Source organism: Epinephelus lanceolatus, chromosome 17 (genome assembly GCF_041903045.1).
Source record: "Epinephelus lanceolatus isolate andai-2023 chromosome 17, ASM4190304v1, whole genome shotgun sequence".
Lineage (NCBI taxonomy): Eukaryota > Metazoa > Chordata > Actinopteri > Perciformes > Serranidae > Epinephelus > Epinephelus lanceolatus.
In genome coordinates this window covers 9,119,277-9,138,330 of record NC_135750.1, presented here as the reverse complement: position 1 = coordinate 9,138,330, position 19,054 = coordinate 9,119,277, and the positions used below count along the sequence as shown (strand labels likewise).

Sequence of the window (19,054 nt, the reverse complement as noted above, 5' to 3'; positions counted from 1 at the left end):
CTAACCAGCCAATCACGTGGCAGCAGCTCAATGCATGTCGTCATATAGACATGGTGAGGATGACCTGCTGAAGTTCAAACTGAGCATCAGAATGGGGAAGAAAGGTGATTTAAGCGACTTTGAACGTGGCATGGTTGTTGATGCCAGACGGACTGGTCTGAGTATTTCAGAAACTTTCACACACGACCAACTGGTTTACAGAGGATGGTCCCAAAAAGAGGAAATATCCACAGAGTGAAAATACCTTGTTGATGCCAGAGGTCAGAGGAGAATGGCCAGACTGGTTCAAGATGATAGAAAGGCAACAGGAAGTCAAATAACCACTGGTTACAACCAAGGTCTGCAGAAGACCATCTCTGAAGCAACAACACGTCCAACCTTGAAGCAGATGGGCTACAGCAGCAGAAGACCACACCAGGTGCCACTCCTGTCAGCTAACAACAGGAAACTGAGGCTACAGTTCACACAGGCTCACCAAAACTGGACAATAGAAAATTGGAAAAACTGGTAGGGTCGGAATTTGGTGTAAACAACATGAAAGCATGGATCCATCCTGCCTTGTATCAACGCTTCAGGCTGCTGCTGCTGGTGTAATGGTGTGGGGGAGATTTTCTTAGTACCAACTGAGCATGGTTTAAACACCACAGCCTACCTGAGTATTGTTGCTGACCGTGTCCATCCCTTTATGACCACAGTGTACCCATCTTCTGATGGCTACTTCCAGCAGGATAACGCACCATGTCACAAAGCTCACATCATCTCAAACATGACGATGAGTTCACTGTACTCCAATGGCCTCCACAGTCACCAGATCTCAGTCCAATAAAGCACCTTTGGGATGTGGTGGAACGGGAGATTCTCATCATGGATGTGCAGCCGACAAATCTGCAGCAAATGTGTGATGTCATCATGTCAATATGGACCAAAGTCTCTGAGGAATGTTTCCAGCACCTTGTTGAATCTATGACACCAAGAATTAAGGCAGGTCTGAAGGCAAACGGGGGTCAACTCCCTACAACCCCGCTTCAAAAACCCCGAACTATCCCTTTAACCTCTCTGTTTTCCCACCAAGCAGAAGAAGACAAAACAAAGTTTGGACTTGAAAATGTTTATTCAAATTAAAACATTATTTTTATTTAGCACTGAATTCTTAAAAATGAACCTCATCCCATTACCCTCAGGGCGCAGGTACCGAACACTTAAATTTAGGAAAGCTCGACTCGGGAAGAGCCTGATCCCAGCAGCCATAGCTGCGCTGAACAAGAGATCCCATTGACTCAAAGTGTCCACCTCTGTGAATGAACATGTCATGTTTTGTGATATTTTGTGATGTCTGTGATATGTCTGTGCCTGTGATATTTGTGATCGATCTCTGTAAATGTACAGTTAGTGGAAACGAATTTCCCTCTGGGACGAATAAAGTAAGTCTAAGTCTAAAATGAACAAAGGCAAAGCAAAAGCAAAATGAGATCACACAGAATGGGTGCTTGAATCAGTTTATTTTACATCCTCTAAACTGTCCCTTGTTTGAGTTGTGAAGGAGTCTTGTAAGAATTACACAGGTAAAGTCTCTTTGCGGTTACAAATCCATGATATATATATATTTGAACATAAGACCGTTAAGTCTTTAACACTATCAAGTCAATTTTTGCCCTGTCCCATAAAAAGATAAGCATAAAGTGCTTTTGTGTATTTTAAACATCAAGATACAGCAAAATAAAACATTCAAGAGAAATTATAAAAAAAAGCAGAGAAGTGAATAGTGAATAGTTGAGTACTGGGTATGTGATGCACAGCATTTAAAAGCCAACTTGTCTGTAGAGGCCACACATTATAACAACTGAGTCTGATAGGAATTCAGAGATAAGGTATATTTGGAGATTCTCCCTTTTCGACTACTGTTGTCTGCGCACAAACTTAAGTTTTACTGGTTTTATCGGCTGGAACAACCAGTTGAACTCCAGCGGGATCTAAAGGAAGAAATAAATGTAAAATCAGGAACATGACAGCAGAAAAGTGTGACAGTACGTGTGTGAAGTGTTACTCTTACCATGGTGTCTTTGCATGTTTCCACAGTGTAACTCTGCAGGAGACGGATAATCACCATCTTCAAGGTGAGGAGAGCATAGCGCATCCCAACGCAGTTACGAGGACCGAGCCCAAACGGCATGTACACATACGGGTTCACCTCCTCCCCACTGTCTTTACTGAACCTGCACACACACACAGGCACACAGATGACACATGAAGTCACCACTGAGAGAGCAGAGCGACAGATTCGAACAGATTCATTAAAGCTGAGGGAGGCAGAAATCTGGAAGAGGACAGCCTCTCTAGGAGGAGAGCAAGCAGCAGCTTACGGAACGGGCCTTCAGTCAGAGGCTGTAGTGGCTTGAATTCGGCCAGCACAAATCCCCCAAGCACAAGCATGTACTTTAACTAGCCGCAGCTGTGGACCAACTGGCTCCAATTGCCATTTTCTCTCCATCTCTGAAATGCTTCGCCAGTATTGACTTGTTTTATTTTGTTTATTGTCGGACTCTCTTTTAGACTCTCTTTTCCATAAGTTTGTCTTCCTATTTTGAGTTGCTTTGCAGTGTAGGCAGTTGTTGCTAATGCTTGAATAGCAACTTTCCCTGCAGGATTCTCCACTATTAAATCAGGCTTTCACAGAAGGATTGTGTGTGGGCATCTGCATTCCTAAAAAGGCCAATAGGACCACCCTCTCTCTGAAATTACCTGTGATTAGCCAAAGTCTCCCATCATGGACTAGGTTTTCTTCAGCTGTAAAAACAGAGCCAAGAGGAGGTGCAGATGTCTAGTTTTCTCTCAGTCCACCTTAAGTTGATTATAGGATTTTTGCACAATGGAACCAAAATCAATCTACCTACTGCAGCTTAAATGTAAAGAATGACAGCTTAGTGCAGTGTGCATTTACCTCTCTGGCCTGAAAAGCTCAGGTGAGCTCCAAAAGCGCGGGTCCATGTGTAACATGTGTACAGGAATCCCAACCATGGTTCCTTCAGGGATGGTGAGGCCGTGTACCTGGACAGTTTTCTTGCACATCCTCTCAAGCCGGGGTGCAGTGGGAAGCAAGCGCTGTGACTCACAAAGAACCTGGTCCAGGTACTCGAGACCGACCACGTCCTCGTATGAAATGGGAGCCTAAAGGCAAAAAATACAGGAGGAATCATTAGAACATACATCAACTGTTGAATCACAATTTCTCTTTTTTTCCAGCAAAACAACAGAATAGTTACTGTACATCTCTCGGTATGTTGGCATCGATTTCTTCCTGTAAGGTCTGCAATGCTTCAGGGTTGATGGCCAGATTGTAAAGGATGTAAGTGAGAGTGGTGCTGGTGGTCTCATAGCCACCAAAGATGAAAATAAACGCCTGGGAAAGGATCTCGTGCTCAGTCAAACCTGCAACAAAATCACGTTTAAAGTTTACTTTCTTATTTGGTGTGTATTTCAGAATTGTATTTAAACCTACTGTTGCCATTAGAGGCTACTATTGTAGATTATTATGCACTTAATTAAAAGGCAGTTTAAAAGACTACTGTGGTGCAAACACACCTTTGCTTGGCTGGTCGTGTTCGCTCTTTATGTCTGTTTCTGGTATCTCGTTCTGAACCATCACCTGCAGGAAGTCAGCTCGCACCTAGATCAGCACAGAGAACATTCAAAACACATTTTGGAGCATGGTTTTGATTTTCTCATCTAACTCTCGACAAGAAGATGAATAAGCTTAAGATGTTGAGCTGTTCCTTTAATTCTGTCAAACTGTTTTTCCACTTGGAACAGATGAGATGCTCACAGAGTCATCTGCACGATGCTCATCTTTAAACTTCTTGATGATGCTGTAGAAGTAATTCACACTGAGTCTGGGCATGAAGTCAATATCCAGCAGCTTCAACAGACAGGAACCAAAGGGAAACATCACTGAAAGGAGACCAAGAGGTTGTTTACCAAAGTTTGCATACTAGTGATCACAAGGTACTGATCTCCACTGATACCATAAGTGAAAGGAGAACATACTTAATAAAAGGAAAGGCCAAATACTGAAGTTCATAATCTTCTTGATATGAACAACAATGGGGTCATCTGGATCGTTTATGGCATTTGCCTCGACACTGAAAGATGCGCTGGTCACAACATCTAAACTATAAGGTGCCACGAATCTGCGGCAGAGACGGGAAAAAGGTGGTTCTCTGTTAGGAACTGACATGGATTAAGTGCTACCATTTTTTATTATATGCTGTCATATTACAAATTAACAACTTACTGTTTGATATCGACGGGTTCATCCAAATTTGTTCGTCCAAGTTTTTCAATGAGTCGGTCTGCATACCGAGTGACAACGGGAAAAACCTTCAAAAAAGAAAAACTGTTAAATGTAGATAATGTACAACACATATTTATTTCTATCATTGATGGCAACTTCTCGTAGTGGGTCTACATAAACTGACTTCAGACACATTTACACTCACTAACCACTTTATTAGGCACACCTTGCTAGTACAGGGCTGGACCCCTTTTGCCTTCAGAGATTCAACAAGGTGCTGGAAACATTCCTCACAGTTTTTGGTCCATATTGACATGATGACATCACACAGTTGCTGCAGATTTGTCGGCTGCACATCCATGATGAGAATCTCCCGTTCCACCACATCCCAAAGGTGCTCTATTGGACTGAGATCTGGTGACTGTGGAGGCCATTGGAGTACAGTGAACTCATTGTCATGTTCAAGAAACCAGTTTGAGATGATGTGAGCTTTGTGACATGGTGCGTTATCCTGCTGGAAGTAGCCATCAGAAGATGGGTACACTGTGGTCATAAAGGGATGGACACGGTCAGCAACAATACTCAGGTAGGCTGTGGTGTTTAAACCATGCTCAGCTGACAGGAGTGGCACCTGGTGTGGTCTTCTGCTGCTGTAGCCCATCTGCTTCAAGGTTGGACGTGTTGTTGCTTCAGAGATGGTCTTCTGCAGACCTTGGTTGTAACCAGTGGTTATTTGACTTCCTGTTGCCTTTCTATCATCTTGAAGCAGTCTGACTATTCTCCTCTGACCTCTGGCATCAACAAGGCATTTTCACCCAGAGAACTGCTGCTCACTGGATATTTTCTCTTTTTTGGACCATCCTTAACGAGCTGTTGAACAGGTGTACCTAATAAAGTGGCTGGTGAGTGTATGTAGACATGCACTGCAGACACAGATAAATGTATTTGTTTCGCTGTACTAGGTCAAAGGAAGCAGATTGCAGAAGTGGTTAGTTTAAAACCGACCTGTTTCAGTCGTCCACTGGTGAAGCACGGTGATAAAGTGCTCCGTATTCTTTTCCATCTTTCATCCTTCACGGCTGTTATGCCATCGGCCAAAGGTCCACCCACAATATTTTCCTGTGGACACGAGAACAGTTACACTGAATGTTTAAAATTGTGTACAGAAGAGTTTTGCAGTTTGCTTCCTTCATTATTTTCTCATATCGGTCTGTGTCATTTGCCATACCATAAGTATCTTTCCACTTTTGTTATTCTTACATTATTGGAGGAAAACGTTTTGTTACACGCTGCTCCTACCCTGCAGAATGCTGTATGGAGCGTCCCAGAGTTGTGTAATTTGATTTATAGCAAACACGGTGACATAAATTTATAGAAAGCTGGCTGCAAATGTTATTGTGTCATTGAAGATGGGTCTCTCACCCTGCGGTTGGTAAATGCAGAGTAGCACTCCTTCACCATCACAGTTTTAATCATCTCAGGGTCTGACACCATCAAAAGTGGTGATCGTGCATCAAACAACCTGCACAAAAACAACATCGCAGCATAAAGTGTGAGCTTAAAGACAGAATTAAGTTATGTCGATCAAAATTTTGGCCCATCCTACAAAGAGAGCAATATCTTTATCTTTCTGTAGCAAGGTATCCTTTCACAATAAACACCAGGCTATTCACAGCTGACAAACTTAAATGATCTACTGATATGTGCTTGCTGTAAAATGCCATAAAAAACAGTCATGATTCCAAAAGATAATTTCTTCATTTTTATACCCTACTTGTCAAGGTAATATTTCAATAAAATGTGATATAATTGATTTTTATCTCACAAAAGGTCCAAAAATGACAAATGACATTTACAAAAAAATAAGATAACTCTTCAGGAGCAGAAAAACAACAAATAACTTTGAGACTGTTTTCAAAAATCTAGTCTCTCTTGAAATACTTCAAGCTACAGTATACATTTGGAAAAAAGTAAAATAAATAAATAGGTACAAGCTTTTGTTGCATTTTTTCATCACATTAATCATCTCATGGCCCCTCTGAGTAAAGGATCCTAGTACATCTTCCAACACTGATGTCATCTGTGGTGGTTGTGAGTAAGATGAAACAACAGACTCACCCCCAGACGTCCCCATACTTGGCTCGGCACTCACGGTCAAAAGACAGAAGTCCCTACAAGAAAAATGTGTTGAAGTGTTAAAGGTTAAAGGGACCACAGAGCTTCCAACAGGTATTGACATTGACGATCTAGTGTGTAAGATTTAGTGGCACTAAAACTAAACTAAACTAAACTAAACTAAACTAAAACTTCCTCCATGTGCCAAGCGTGTAGGAGAACTACGATGGCTGACACAAATACTTGAAACCACAAATGGGTCTTATCTAGAGCCAGTGTTTGGTTTGTTCAATGTGGGCTACTGTAGAAACAAAATGGCGGACTGCGTGGATGAGACCCTCTCTGTATGTAGATATAAACCCTCATTCAAAGGTAACAAAAACACAACCATTTTTCTTTTTAGGTGATTATAAAGTAATGAAAACACAGTTATGAATATTCTATACCATTTCTGCAAATATAGCGTCCTCCCTCCTACACCTTGAATCTTTAAATGATGAGTCATATAACGAGGACCACAGGGCAGCTGGGGGACAACATTTTCAAAAATGGGGCCCCTCATGTGCAAATATAATCAAATTAATCACATTTCCACATGTATTTTGTATCTACTTGTACTTGAATTGACTGTTACGTCCTTGTTTTCCTATTTTGAAAAGCAGAAGTAGTCACATGTGTGTCCTGAGCCAAAAATACCCTCCAATGAATGATTAGAGAAAAATGAAATCAAACATTGATTGAGGAAATTACTGCAAGGTTATTAACTCTTAAGATCAAATTAGGAGTGAACAAATATGTATGTTTTTATCATTTACTAAATCAATCTTGAGGCTACTTTGTTTAAATATCAGTCAAATTGTGTGCAGAACTGAAATAGTGTAAAGAGTACATGTCATACAAGTCATACAAGTCTCCCATACCCAATTTCAAGACTGTTTAGGAACCCCAGTTTGCACCATTTATAAGAAATAGCACCATGGTGGTGCAGTGGTTAGCACTGTTGCTTCATAGTGAGAGGGTTCCTGGTTCAAACCCAGGGTGAACCCCTCAGTGGGGACTTTGCATGTTCTCCCCATTCTCTACTCTCCTGATTTTTTCAGCATGGGCTTTCTCTGGGTACCCTGGCTTCTTCTCACAATCCAAAGGTTAATTGGTGACTCTAAATTGTCCTTAGGTGTGAATGTGAGTGTGAATGGTTGTCTGTCTCTATGTGTCAGCCCTGTGATAGTCTGGCGACCTGTCCAGGGTGTACCCCGCCACTCACCCAATGTCAGCTGGGATAGGCTCCAGCCCCCCATGACCCTCAAGAGGATAAATGGTTACAAAAATGGATGTATAACAATATTTACTTTTCCCTCGCCAAAATGTAGTGGAACTCGGGAGCATTATTTGCCCCCCTCTTCGACAAGATTGCATAACATGGTTGGTACCAATGGATGCCTGAGGTCCTCTACCTTGATATGATACCAGTGTCTTCACTGTGGCTTTAAAACTGAGCCGATACAGCAGGTTTTATTTGCTAAAAACGACTGTGCCTCACTTCTCACCTTCAGCTCTGCCTGTCATAACTGCTGCTTCTTCACTTTTTTTGTGCCAGATATTTGGCTATCGCCTCTCTGCTCATGTCATTGTCTTGCTCTCTCTGTACTGTGGCTTTTCATTCAGGAGCTTCTGATTTTTGGTGAGGCATTCTGACTTATCTCATCAGGCTGCAGTTCACCTCACACGTTTACATAAGCAGCACTTGTGATTTCATTCATGTATCATGTAAACACATATTGTCAGTGATTTAAGTCAGGAAGTAAATTGTTGTACTTGATCCCATTTAAGGGTCGACCCATAGACCTTTTCATTAGCCCTCATCTGTTGGGGTGGGCTTCAAAACTTCATTCCACTCCTTATTTTTTGTTAGAAAATTCCTTAATTGTAAATATCTAAAGAAGTCTGTATTAGGAAGCATATAGTCCTCCCTTAACTGTTCAGATGACTCAAGGCTGCTGTCATGAGAGTTGATGTAAATGAGTGAGTCCATGTTCTGCCCACTTTCTAAACCTTGCATCTACTGTTTATGGGAGGGTGTAAAGTCCTTTATACATCCAATGTTGATTAGCGCTGATATTGCTCTGGGCAATCCAAATAACAGTTTTGCGTGTACCTTACCCTTTTGAAGTTTAGACTTGTTCCAATAAAAGGCAGAGGTCTTGGTCCGGGTATTCCCAGTTTTTTGAAATACCTATATGGCCAAATTCCATACCTATAATCAAAACAAACACAAAAAAAGTAACATTACATATTGCAAGAGATTAACGAGCAATCATAAAAAAAATTACAGAACTGACAACCTGGTATTACTTTGACAGTTACAGAAACTACTCACAGAAACAGCAGGGAAATAAAGAGAGCCAGCAAAGTCCAGGTGGTCGCTGAAAACAAGGCAAAGACAAACATCTTGGCTTTGCCCAGAGCTGGATATGTACTACATAGATAATGAGGAAATGTGTTGAGGAACAAGTGACTTTAACTGCACAGCAGTGGGAGGAGCCCACAGAGTGGAGCTTCAGGAGGACATTTATGGTGTTTTTGTTACACAGAATTGACCAGTGGCGGCTGGTTATTATGATCTACTTGGATGGAGCTACAGGTTGTGTTTCTGTTGGAGTTGTCCAGCTGGTGCCTTTGACCATTAACACTCTGCCTGCTCCAGCTTGGCTAGTTAATCTGATTTCTCTCAAAGCAGAAGAAACAAAACATCTTTGTACTTGAAAAAGTCTATTGTAATGGAAAACCTTTGAAATAAACAGGGATTTTGCATATAAAAAAATTATTTATTCTTAAAAAAATAAAGAAAGGCAGCTATTTTAGTATGTGCAACCTGCTGCTGGATCAACATCCCACATGGCATTCCTGGACCAACATTGCAATCAACCAATCAAAACCCTCTGACATCATCAGTGTGCTGCTCCTGTGCTTCTTTCAAAATTGTTTGTTGTGCTTCTTCAGAGCTAGTTTTCCAAAATGAAGTTTGTAAAACTGAACAAAATCCCCAGTAACATTAAACAAAAACCTTATCAGCTACTGCAGGGGTAGAACATTAGCTTGCCATGTAGGCTGGCTATACTACCAAATAAGCTTACCAACGGTCTAGAATATTAGCGAGCTAGCTTGTTAACTAGGAAGACTATGCTAACGAGTAAGCTTGCCAATAGGCTGGAATATTAGCGCGTAAACTAATGAGTCAACTTGCCAATAGGCTAGAAAATTGGCGAGTTAGCTTGCTAACTTGGAAGGCTATGCTAATGGATTAAGCTTGCCAATAGGCTAGAATATTAGTGAGTTAGCTTGCTAACTAGGAAGACTATGCTAACGAATAAGCTTGCCAATAGGCTAGAATATTGGCGAGTTAGCTTGCTAACTAGGAAGGCTATGATAACAAGTAAGCTTGCCAATAGGCTAGAATATTAGCGAGTTAGCTTGGTAACTAGGAAGACTATGCTAACAAATAAGCCTGCCAATAGGCTGGAATATTAGCAAGTAAACTAACGTGTCAATTTGCCAATAGGCTAGAATATTGATGAGTTAGTTTGCTAACTTGGAAGGCTATGCTAATTAAAATGCCTGCCAGTAGGCTGGAAAATAAGCGAGTTAGATTGCTAACCAGGAAAACTATACTAATGGAATAAACCTGCCAATATGCTGGAATATTAGCAAGTAAACTTGCCAGTAGGCTAGAATATTGTAGAGTTAGCTTGCTAACTTGGAAGGCTATGCTAATGAAAATGCCTTCCAGTAGGCTGGAAAATAAGCAAATTCGATTGCTAACTAGGAAGGCTATGCTAATGGAATAAGCCTGCCAATAGGCTAGAATATTAGGGACTTAGCTTGCTAACTAAGAAGGCTATGCTAACGAATAAGCTTGCCAATAGGCTGGAATATTAGCGAGTTAGCTTGCTAACTAGGAAGACTATGCCAATAAGTGAGCTTATAGAATAGACTAGAATATTGTTCAGTAACGAAGAGTATTATCATTTTTCAGTTGCAAATACCTGCGATTAACACATTTCCCCTCCTTTTTTACAGCCTATCACAAACTTTTTTTGCAAGATTGCAGTGTTTGTGTTGATCCAGGACCACACTGTCAAATAAAAATAGTTTTAAAAAGGCAATTAAAAAGGAAGGGAAAATGTATCAAAATGTGTAACATTATCCTTACTCTTAAAGTTAGTGAACAATATTTTGGCCTACTGGCAAGCTTACTCATTAGTATAGCCCAGGGGTAGGCAACCTGTGGCTCCGGAGCCACATGTGGCTCTTTAGCCCCTGTCCAGTGGCTCCTTGAGCCTTTGAGAAAAGAAGTCTATGGAAATTCATTCTATGAATCCACATGTTGCCAAACCTGGATAGCAGTGGCTGTTAGCTATGGATGCCAAATTGAATAAAATAGAGAATGTAGTAGTGCGTGGACAGATCTGTTTGCTCTCACTGCCAGCTCTGCAAAATTTAAGTACCAAATAATCATAAATAGTGCCCTGCACAGTGTCCACCTTGTGGTAAAACATATTAACAAATGCTTATTTAGACATAATAGGCTATGTTACCTTGATTATAAGGCTGAAACATGTTTTGCGGCTCCACACAGATTTTTAAAAAATCAATTTTGGTCAAAAATGGCTCTATTAATGGCAAAGGTTGCAGACCCCTGGCATAGCCTATGTGGTTAGCAAGCTAACTTGCTAAGCTTGGTAAACTTGGTAAGCTTAGTTGGTAGTGTAGCCAACCTACTGAGCAAGCTAACTGTCTAACCCTGCAGTAGCTTAGATGGTTTTTGTTTCATGTTACTGAGGATTTCGTTCAGTTTAACGAACTTCATTTTTGGAAAACTAAACTAGAAGCACAGGTAAAATGGACTCAGCATTTGGCTCATTTACAGTAATGCCCTGAATTATCATTCAATGGGCTATAAGGATACAAATATATAATTGCAATAAAGTAATGCAAAAACTCCATAAAAACAAATAAGTAGCAGCAATGTCTATCAAGAATTATAAACAGCAATAAAAAAAACAGTTAAAAGACAAAAAAGTTAAATAATTAAATTGAGTCTGCCATAAAGGACGGATACATAACAGCAACAACAGTAAAAACAGTAATATGCAGAAAATCATGTCTGTGTAATGAGAGATGGATTTGATTTTGATCGAGAAGTGAGGTAGAGGGGTAGCTTTCCAAGTAATGCCTTGTACAAAATATTAAGTTGGCCTGCCCTGGACTCCAGTGTCACACATCACTACAAAGATCACAATCACAACAAATATTGGTATTTGTGTAAAATACTGTTTATTGGCAGCAAGAAAGCGATTGCGAAGAACTGGTACCAATCGGACACTTCAGGCCTTAAACAATGGATGGACATAATCAAGGAGATCTTTATAATGGAAAAGATGACTTTTTCTCTAAGGTCTGGAGGAGCAATATTCCTCAGAAATGCACTGTCTTTGTTTCAGAAGACATGGACGCAGCTTCACCGTTAAAGTCTGGCCAATAAAAGGACATTTAACAGGTTGACTCATGAATACTTATCTGGTGTGCCCCCGCACAGTGTTCTCTATGGTGTTTATGTTTTGTCTTAAACATCTAAAAATACTTAAGAGATTAAATCTGCCACTTACAAAAATGTCTCTTGTTTCAGTTGTAAATGAGTCTTGTAGGAAATACAATAGGTGAGTACTTAACTTATCAAAAGATAAGAAAATGCTCTTTACATTATGATACAAGGCAGCACAGTGGGGGTGGCACAGTGATGAAGTGGATAGCATTGTTGCCTCACAGCTAGAAGATTCCTGGCTCGAACCCAGGGAGGAGGAGCCTCTCTGTTCAGAGCCTGCACGCGCCCCCCAATGTCAGCGTGGGTTTTCTCCGGGTGTTCCAGCTTTCTCCCACAGTCCAAAGACATGCAGGTTAATTAGTGACTCTAAATTGGCCATAGGTGTGAATGTGAGTGTCAATGGTTGTCTGTCTCTATGTGTCGGCCCTGTGATAGTCTGGGGACCTGTCCGGGGTGAACCCCGCCTCTCACCCATTGTCAGCTGGGATAGGCTGCAGCCACTGTGCGACCGCCAACAGGATAAGCAATGATGGAAAATTAATGAATGAATTTGATTCATCAAGAACAATCAGATGTTCAAGGTGTGTTGAACTAAGTGCTGAGTATGAGTTTCATAGTATAAACACAAAATGCACAAAGTTTATAGGAATTCAAAAGCAAGGTATATTTGGAGATGCTCCCTTTGGACTACTGTTGTCTGCGAACAAACTGGAGTTTTATTGGCGTGTTCGGCTGGAACTTCCAGTCAAACTCCAGCGGGATCTAAAGGAAGAAATAAATGTAAAATCAGGTACATGACAGCAGAAGAGTGTGACAGTATGAGTGCACATGAATGTGTGTGGAGTGCTATTTCTTACCACGGTGTCTTTGCATGTTTCCACAGTGTAACTCTGCAGGAGACAGATGAGAACCATCTTCAAGGTGAGAACAGCGTAGCGCATCCCAATGCAGTTACGAGGGCCGAGCCCAAACGGCATGTAGGTGTACGGGTTCACCTCCTCCCCACTGTCTTTACTGAACCTACACATACAGATGGGCACACAGATACAAATCATTAAAGCTGGAGTAGCAATAAAAGGTCTGCTCTCTCTCTGCTTATCAGACCACAAATGAGACAAAAATTAGGTAGCTAAGCCATCCCACGGGCCCTCCGCCTTCACTCCCTGCCACCATAGACTGCTTTCTTGAAGTAGAGTGGGCAGCAGCTAGGGAGATGGACCGTCAGTTGGCAGTTGCATGTGCACCTGCATGCACGTGCAGCTGCCAATTAAATGCCCTCTCTCTGAAATGACCTGTGATTAGCCAAAGTCTCCCATCATGGACAAGATTTTCTTAAGCTCTAAAAACAGAGTCAAGAGGAGGTGCAGATGTCTAGTTTTCTCTCAGTCCACTTTATGTTGATTATAGGATTTTTGCACAATGAAACCAAAATCAATCTACCTACTGCAGCTTAAATGTAAAGAATGACAGCTTAGTGCAGTGTGCATTTACCTCTCTGGCCTGAAAAGCTCAGGTGAGCTCCAAAAGCGTGGGTCCATGTGTAACATTTGTACAGGAATCCCAACCAGGGTTCCTTCAGGGATGGTGAGGCCGTGTACCTGGACAGTTTTCTTGCACATCCTATCAAGGCGAGGTGCAGTGGGAAGCAAACGCTGTGACTCACAAATAACCTGGTCCAGGTACTCGAGACCGACCACGTCGTCATATGAAACGGGAGCCTAAAGGGGAAAAAATACAGGAGGAATCACATACAAAGTTCAACAGATGACGATTAGAATGAAACATGATGTCAGCTATCGAAAAGGTTATCACAAATAGCAGTTACTGTACATCTTTCGGTAGGTTGGCATCAATTTCTTCGTGCAACTTCTGCAATGCGTCAGGGTTGATGGCCAGATTGTAAAGAATGTTAGTAAGAGTGGTGCTGGTGGTGTCATAGCCACCAAAGATAAACATGAGGGCTTGGGCGAGGATCTCACGCTCAGTCAAACCTGCAATAAAATCAAATTAAAAGTTCAACTAGAAAAAAAACTTTATTTGTTGGTTAGAGGCTATTATTGTTGATGATCATTCGCTTAATAAAAGGCAGGTTAAAAGACCACTGTGGAGCAAACACACCTTTGCTTGGCTGGTCGTGTTCGCTCTTTATGTCCGTTTCTGGTATCTCGTTCTGAACCATCACCTGCAGGAAGTCAGCTTGCACCTAGATCAGCACAGAGAACATTCAACACACATTGGAGAGCGGTATGGATCTTCTCATTTAACTTTTGACAAAAAAGTAAATGAGCCCAAAATGTCAAGCTGTTCCTTTAATTTTCTGCAACTTTTTTCACTAGGAAGGCATGTTTACAGATTCTTCTCCTTGGTGCTCATCTTTAAATTTCTTGATGACGTTGTAGAGGTAATCCACACTGGATCTGGGCATGATGTCAATATCCAGCAGCTTCATCAGACGGGCACCAAATGGAAACATCACTGAAAGGAGACCAAAGGGCTGTTTATTAAAATTAGTATGCTAGGGATAATAAAAAACCTCACACAATTAAATGATCTTCGCTATAACAGAAGAACAAAGAAGTACGTACTTATTGCAAAGAAAAGCCAAAATCTTAAGTTAATAACGTTCTTGATGTGAACATTGAAGGGGTCATCTGGATCGTTGATGGAGTTTGCCTCAACACTGAAAGATGCGCTGGTCACAACATCTAAACTGTAAGGCGCCACCAGTCTAGAAAAAAGATGGGTGGTTTTCCATTAGAAACTAACATAGATAAAGTGCTACCATTTTTTTTATTTGTTCAGATCCCCCGTCCATTACAACGGATATAACTTTTCTTTTGTAGAATGTTATCACTGTAATCTGCCTCCAGACTTATGTGATGGGGCGTCTATAAACCACAGTGTAAATCACAGTGTTCCACATCATCTAAAGTGGACTGGAGTAGAGCTACGCCCCCTTTGTTAACAAGCATGGCTGACTGTGAGGCAAGGAAAATAGCAAGGCATGTTTTAACCCATTAATCCTATTTTTCAGTAATTAATTTGTGTTTAAAATGTGTTTAAACCAAACATGAGACATTCTATTACTTATACATGTCAAAGAATCATATGAAATATTTATAGCTTTTACTTTTTTTTCTCAGAAATATCGCTCCTTTGAAATGGACAGATGATCTGAGTGTCACCAAAAAGTGGAAAGGGAGAATACTGTTTAAACAAGGAAACACTGTTCTAATTTGATTTTCTAATTATACCATCATCATATAATGCATCTTATTGATTATTTCCACAGAATATTAATCTCAGAGGGGTTTCAACATACTGTTTTGTGGAGATACTTCAGAAATTAATTTTGAATCGTGATGATGATCAAAATGCAAAGTATACATGCATTGTGATTTAAAGCATCACTTTATGTATTTTTGTGTGTGTGTGTGCTTGGAACATGATTGGGTTCTGAATGGGCGATATGCTGGTGTATAACAGATTAACAACATACTGTTTGACACTGAGGGGTTCATCCAAATTTGTTCGCCCAAGTTTTTCAACCAATCGGTCTGCATAGCGAGCAACGATGGGAAAAACCTTCAATAAAGGAGAATTGTTAAATATTGATTATGTACTATGCATATTTATTTCTATCATCAATGGCAACAGAGGGTCTACATACAGACCATAGACACATATGTAGACATACACAGATAGAAGACACATAAGTTTGTATCGCTGCACTAGGTCAAAGGAAGCAGACTGCAGAAGTGGTTCGTGAGCTCGTAACTGACCTGTTTCAATCGTCCACTGGTGAAGCACGGTGACAAAGTGCTACGTAATCTTTTCCATCTTTCATCTTTAACGGCTGAAACTGAATCAGCCAAAGGTCCTGCTTCAATAGTGTCCTGTGGACATGAGTAAACTGAGTGTTAAAGTTTTGTCAGTTCTCAGACTGAACAACAAATTTCATCTGCTACCATATTAGTCAATGAACGTTCAGTCATCTGGCATGACATAAGGATCTATCCATTTTTGCGTTGTAATATATCACACCTTCCCTGCAGAGTACTGCAAGGAAATTTGATAAATAGCAAACACAAAGACATAAATTACTAGAAACTAGACAACATGTCAACCTGTCTTTGTCAAAATTTGGTTGGTGCCAATTTTCATCTTTATGCCGATGACACAGTGATACATTGTGCCGGCTCATCCATCACAGACGCTGTGGCCAAATTGCAGGCTGACTCTAATGTGACTCAGATTCAGCTTTCACAACCAAAGCTGATTTTGAATGCTGATTAAACTAAGGTTATGCATTTCTCAAATGCCAGGAAGAAGCCTGTGAACACACCTGATGTTATTACTGCTCAGGGAAAGAAGTTAAAGGTTGGAACTTGTTACAGATATTTTGGTATTTGGCTTGTTGACTCCCTGTCTTTAAAACCTCAGGTCGATAATCGTCTTTCGAAGGCTCAGTTGTTCATTTATGATGCCATACTGGGAAATATCTCTTTGTACATTTGTACTTTGATTGAACAGAGGTCTGACTGTAGCTACAGTCTGAGATCTCAAGACTTAGTTTTGTTGTCTGTTCCTTCAAAAAGAGTTGAAACTGCGCAAACTGGTCTCTCTGCCTGATTTTAAAGCTTGCATAAGTACAAGGACAAATGAATCAGATGGTTCTTGTCATTGTACACAGGTGCTCTAATATTTCTACATTTTACTGTGTATCTTTTAAGTTTTTTAGTGTGTTGTTGTTCGTCTGTAACTTTCTGTATGCAGCTGTCTTGGTCAGGTCGCCCTTATAAAACAGATTGTTGATCTCAACGGGACTGACCTGTTTTAATATGGGTTAAATAAAAGAACTTTTTAAAAATGTTACGATGTCATTGAAGATGAGTCTCTCACCCTGCGGTTGGTAAACACAGAGTAGCACTCCTTGACCATCACAGTTTTAATAATCTCCGGGTCCGCCACCATTAAAAGCGGCAATCGTCCATCAAACAACCTGCACAAAAACAACACGGCAGTATAAAGTATGAGCTTGTGAGTAAATATTAAGCATCCACGTGAGCTTTAAGACAGAATTTAACATATTTTGATCAGCCCATTCCTACAGGGAAAGAAATATCTTATAAATATCTATCTTATATGTACATGCTCTAAAATGCCATAAAAATAGTCATTTCAAAAGGTCAGTTTTCATTTTTATATCCCACTTGTCAAGGTAATATTTTACTACAATCTGATATAACTGATTTTTATGTTACAAAAGGTCCTAAAGTGATTATTTATGAAAAATAAAGATGCATTTTAAGGAAGAGATAAACAACAAATAAGATCTAGTCCATTTTAAGGATCTAGTCTTGCAATACTCCAGGCTACAGTATACAGTCTGTCATCCAGGGTTTAAGAAAAGCTAACAGAAAAAAAGCAACACACACACACACACACACACACACACAAATTTGCATGGCAGAATTTTCCTCTGTCCTGTCCCATCATCTCTTTACCCCTTTGAATTATGCGAAGGGGGCCCCGCTCCTATTGTGTGTTTTACTTCAGTAAAGGATTGGCCTACTTCCTCCACCACTGATGTTATTTGTAGTAGTTTGCTTTGAAAAATGAAGCAACATCTCACCCCCACACGTCCCCATACTTGGCTTGGCATTCACGGTCAAAACGAAGAAATCCCTGTGGGGAATTGTTTAAATGTTAAAAGATAACAGATAAGTCACGCAGTGAGTGCCCATAGGTTTCACATACGGACAGTATAAACGCCCTCTTTGCTCACTCTCAGTCCTCGCATCAATCAATTCCTTACGTAACAGTCTGTAGGGTCTGTTTGTTCATGTGTGTTACTACCTTTTTGAAGTTTAGCAGTGTTCCTATGAAAGGAAGGGGTGTTGGCCCAGATATTCCCAGCTTTTTGAAAAACCTATATGGCCAAATGCCATACCTAAAATGTAAAAAATAAAGAGTGATATTAAATATTGCAACAGCTTAGTAAACAATCGTTATGGCAGGGCAGAATATGCGCCTCAGAATTAACAAAACAGTGGTGAAAACTGTGTTAAACTACTCACAGTAACAGCAGGGTGAAAAACAGAGCAAGCAAAGTCCAGGTGGTTGCTGAAAACAAGGCAGAGAAAAACATGTTGACTTTGACTTGGAGGAGAGCTGGATACAGACTTAGTGAAAACTGAGGAAATGATCTGGGAAGCAAGTGACCTTATGTTCCCTGGAGTAGGAGGAGCCCACAGATTGTTGTCTTGCTCACAGGCTCAGAGGGTTTCAACTTACACACTGTGCTGTTGTCTAGATTAGTGCACCAAAATACCACAGATTCAGATGAAGATTTATTCTTTGTTGTTCTCTACAGAGAATTTTGCTTCCACATGCTGCACACAAGGAAACATACAAAAACAAGTAACACTTACAAACAGGGTAACAGCAAACAAGAACATCACAACAACACAATTTAAATCTGATGAAGTGTGGCAAAGAAAAAGTTTATCTCGACTAAAACAGTCATAGCTTTTTTGTTTTGTTTTAAATGCTTACAGTTAAGTTGCTTATTAGGTTTAAATTGTAAATCCCCGAAATATAGTAGTTTAAAATCTGCAAAATAAAGAAATAGATAAATAAATAAAAACATGATAAAATAAAATAAATAAATAAATAAATAAATAAATAAATAAGTAAGCTCCTAGGATGAGTAAATTTGTGCAAATTAAGCCGACTAGAACTTCAGGTACTCATTTAAATGGAATACAATTTCTATGTTATTGTTAGTTATTGTTTTTCTTAAATCATTTACAGTTAATGCACTTTAATTTATTTAACTTATAAATAGTTTTATTTTATTTTTACTGCCCGGATACGTAAGGATACAATAATTCAATAAGGAGAGAAGTAAAAAAAAAAAAAAAAAAAAGTTGGCGCTCACAGTACCACAAACTGTCCTCCGCGTATTGATAACACAAGTATTAATTTTAATTTTTTTACTTTATTTAAAAAAAAACATTTACAAATAACATGGCTTACGTATTTTT

At 40.1% G+C, this 19,054-nt stretch overlaps 2 protein-coding genes across 3 annotated transcripts; both read right to left on the bottom strand.

Annotated features, from left to right (window-relative positions):
- Positions 1-1,480: 1,480 nt before the first annotated feature.
- On the bottom strand, positions 1,481-8,934 carry LOC117248527 (cytochrome P450 3A56-like). The gene is made up of 13 exons (XM_033613701.2): positions 8,781-8,934; positions 8,564-8,657; positions 6,407-6,459; positions 5,711-5,810; positions 5,294-5,407; positions 4,289-4,374; positions 4,042-4,184; positions 3,821-3,945; positions 3,580-3,664; positions 3,266-3,426; positions 2,939-3,165; positions 2,051-2,213; positions 1,481-1,970 (listed from the first exon to the last, which is right to left on the bottom strand). The coding sequence occupies exons 1-13, from the start codon at positions 8,849-8,851 to the stop codon at positions 1,896-1,898; spliced, it is 1,497 nt and encodes a 498-aa protein (XP_033469592.2). The 5' UTR covers positions 8,852-8,934; the 3' UTR covers positions 1,481-1,895.
- Positions 8,935-11,714: 2,780 nt separating this feature from the next.
- LOC117248593 (cytochrome P450 3A30-like) lies at positions 11,715-18,239 on the bottom strand. Of its 2 annotated transcripts, XM_033613796.2 has the most exons (13): positions 18,086-18,239; positions 17,865-17,958; positions 17,641-17,693; positions 16,908-17,007; positions 15,788-15,901; positions 15,505-15,590; positions 14,591-14,733; positions 14,356-14,480; positions 14,124-14,208; positions 13,836-13,996; positions 13,497-13,723; positions 12,863-13,025; positions 11,715-12,767 (listed from the first exon to the last, which is right to left on the bottom strand). In XM_033613796.2, the coding sequence occupies exons 1-13, from the start codon at positions 18,154-18,156 to the stop codon at positions 12,693-12,695; spliced, it is 1,497 nt and encodes a 498-aa protein (XP_033469687.2). In that variant the 5' UTR covers positions 18,157-18,239; the 3' UTR covers positions 11,715-12,692. The 2 variants fall into 2 exon arrangements, with proteins under 2 accessions (XP_033469687.2, XP_078017001.1); XM_078160875.1 differs by lacking the exons at positions 17,641-17,693; positions 18,086-18,239.
- Positions 18,240-19,054: the final 815 nt, after the last annotated feature.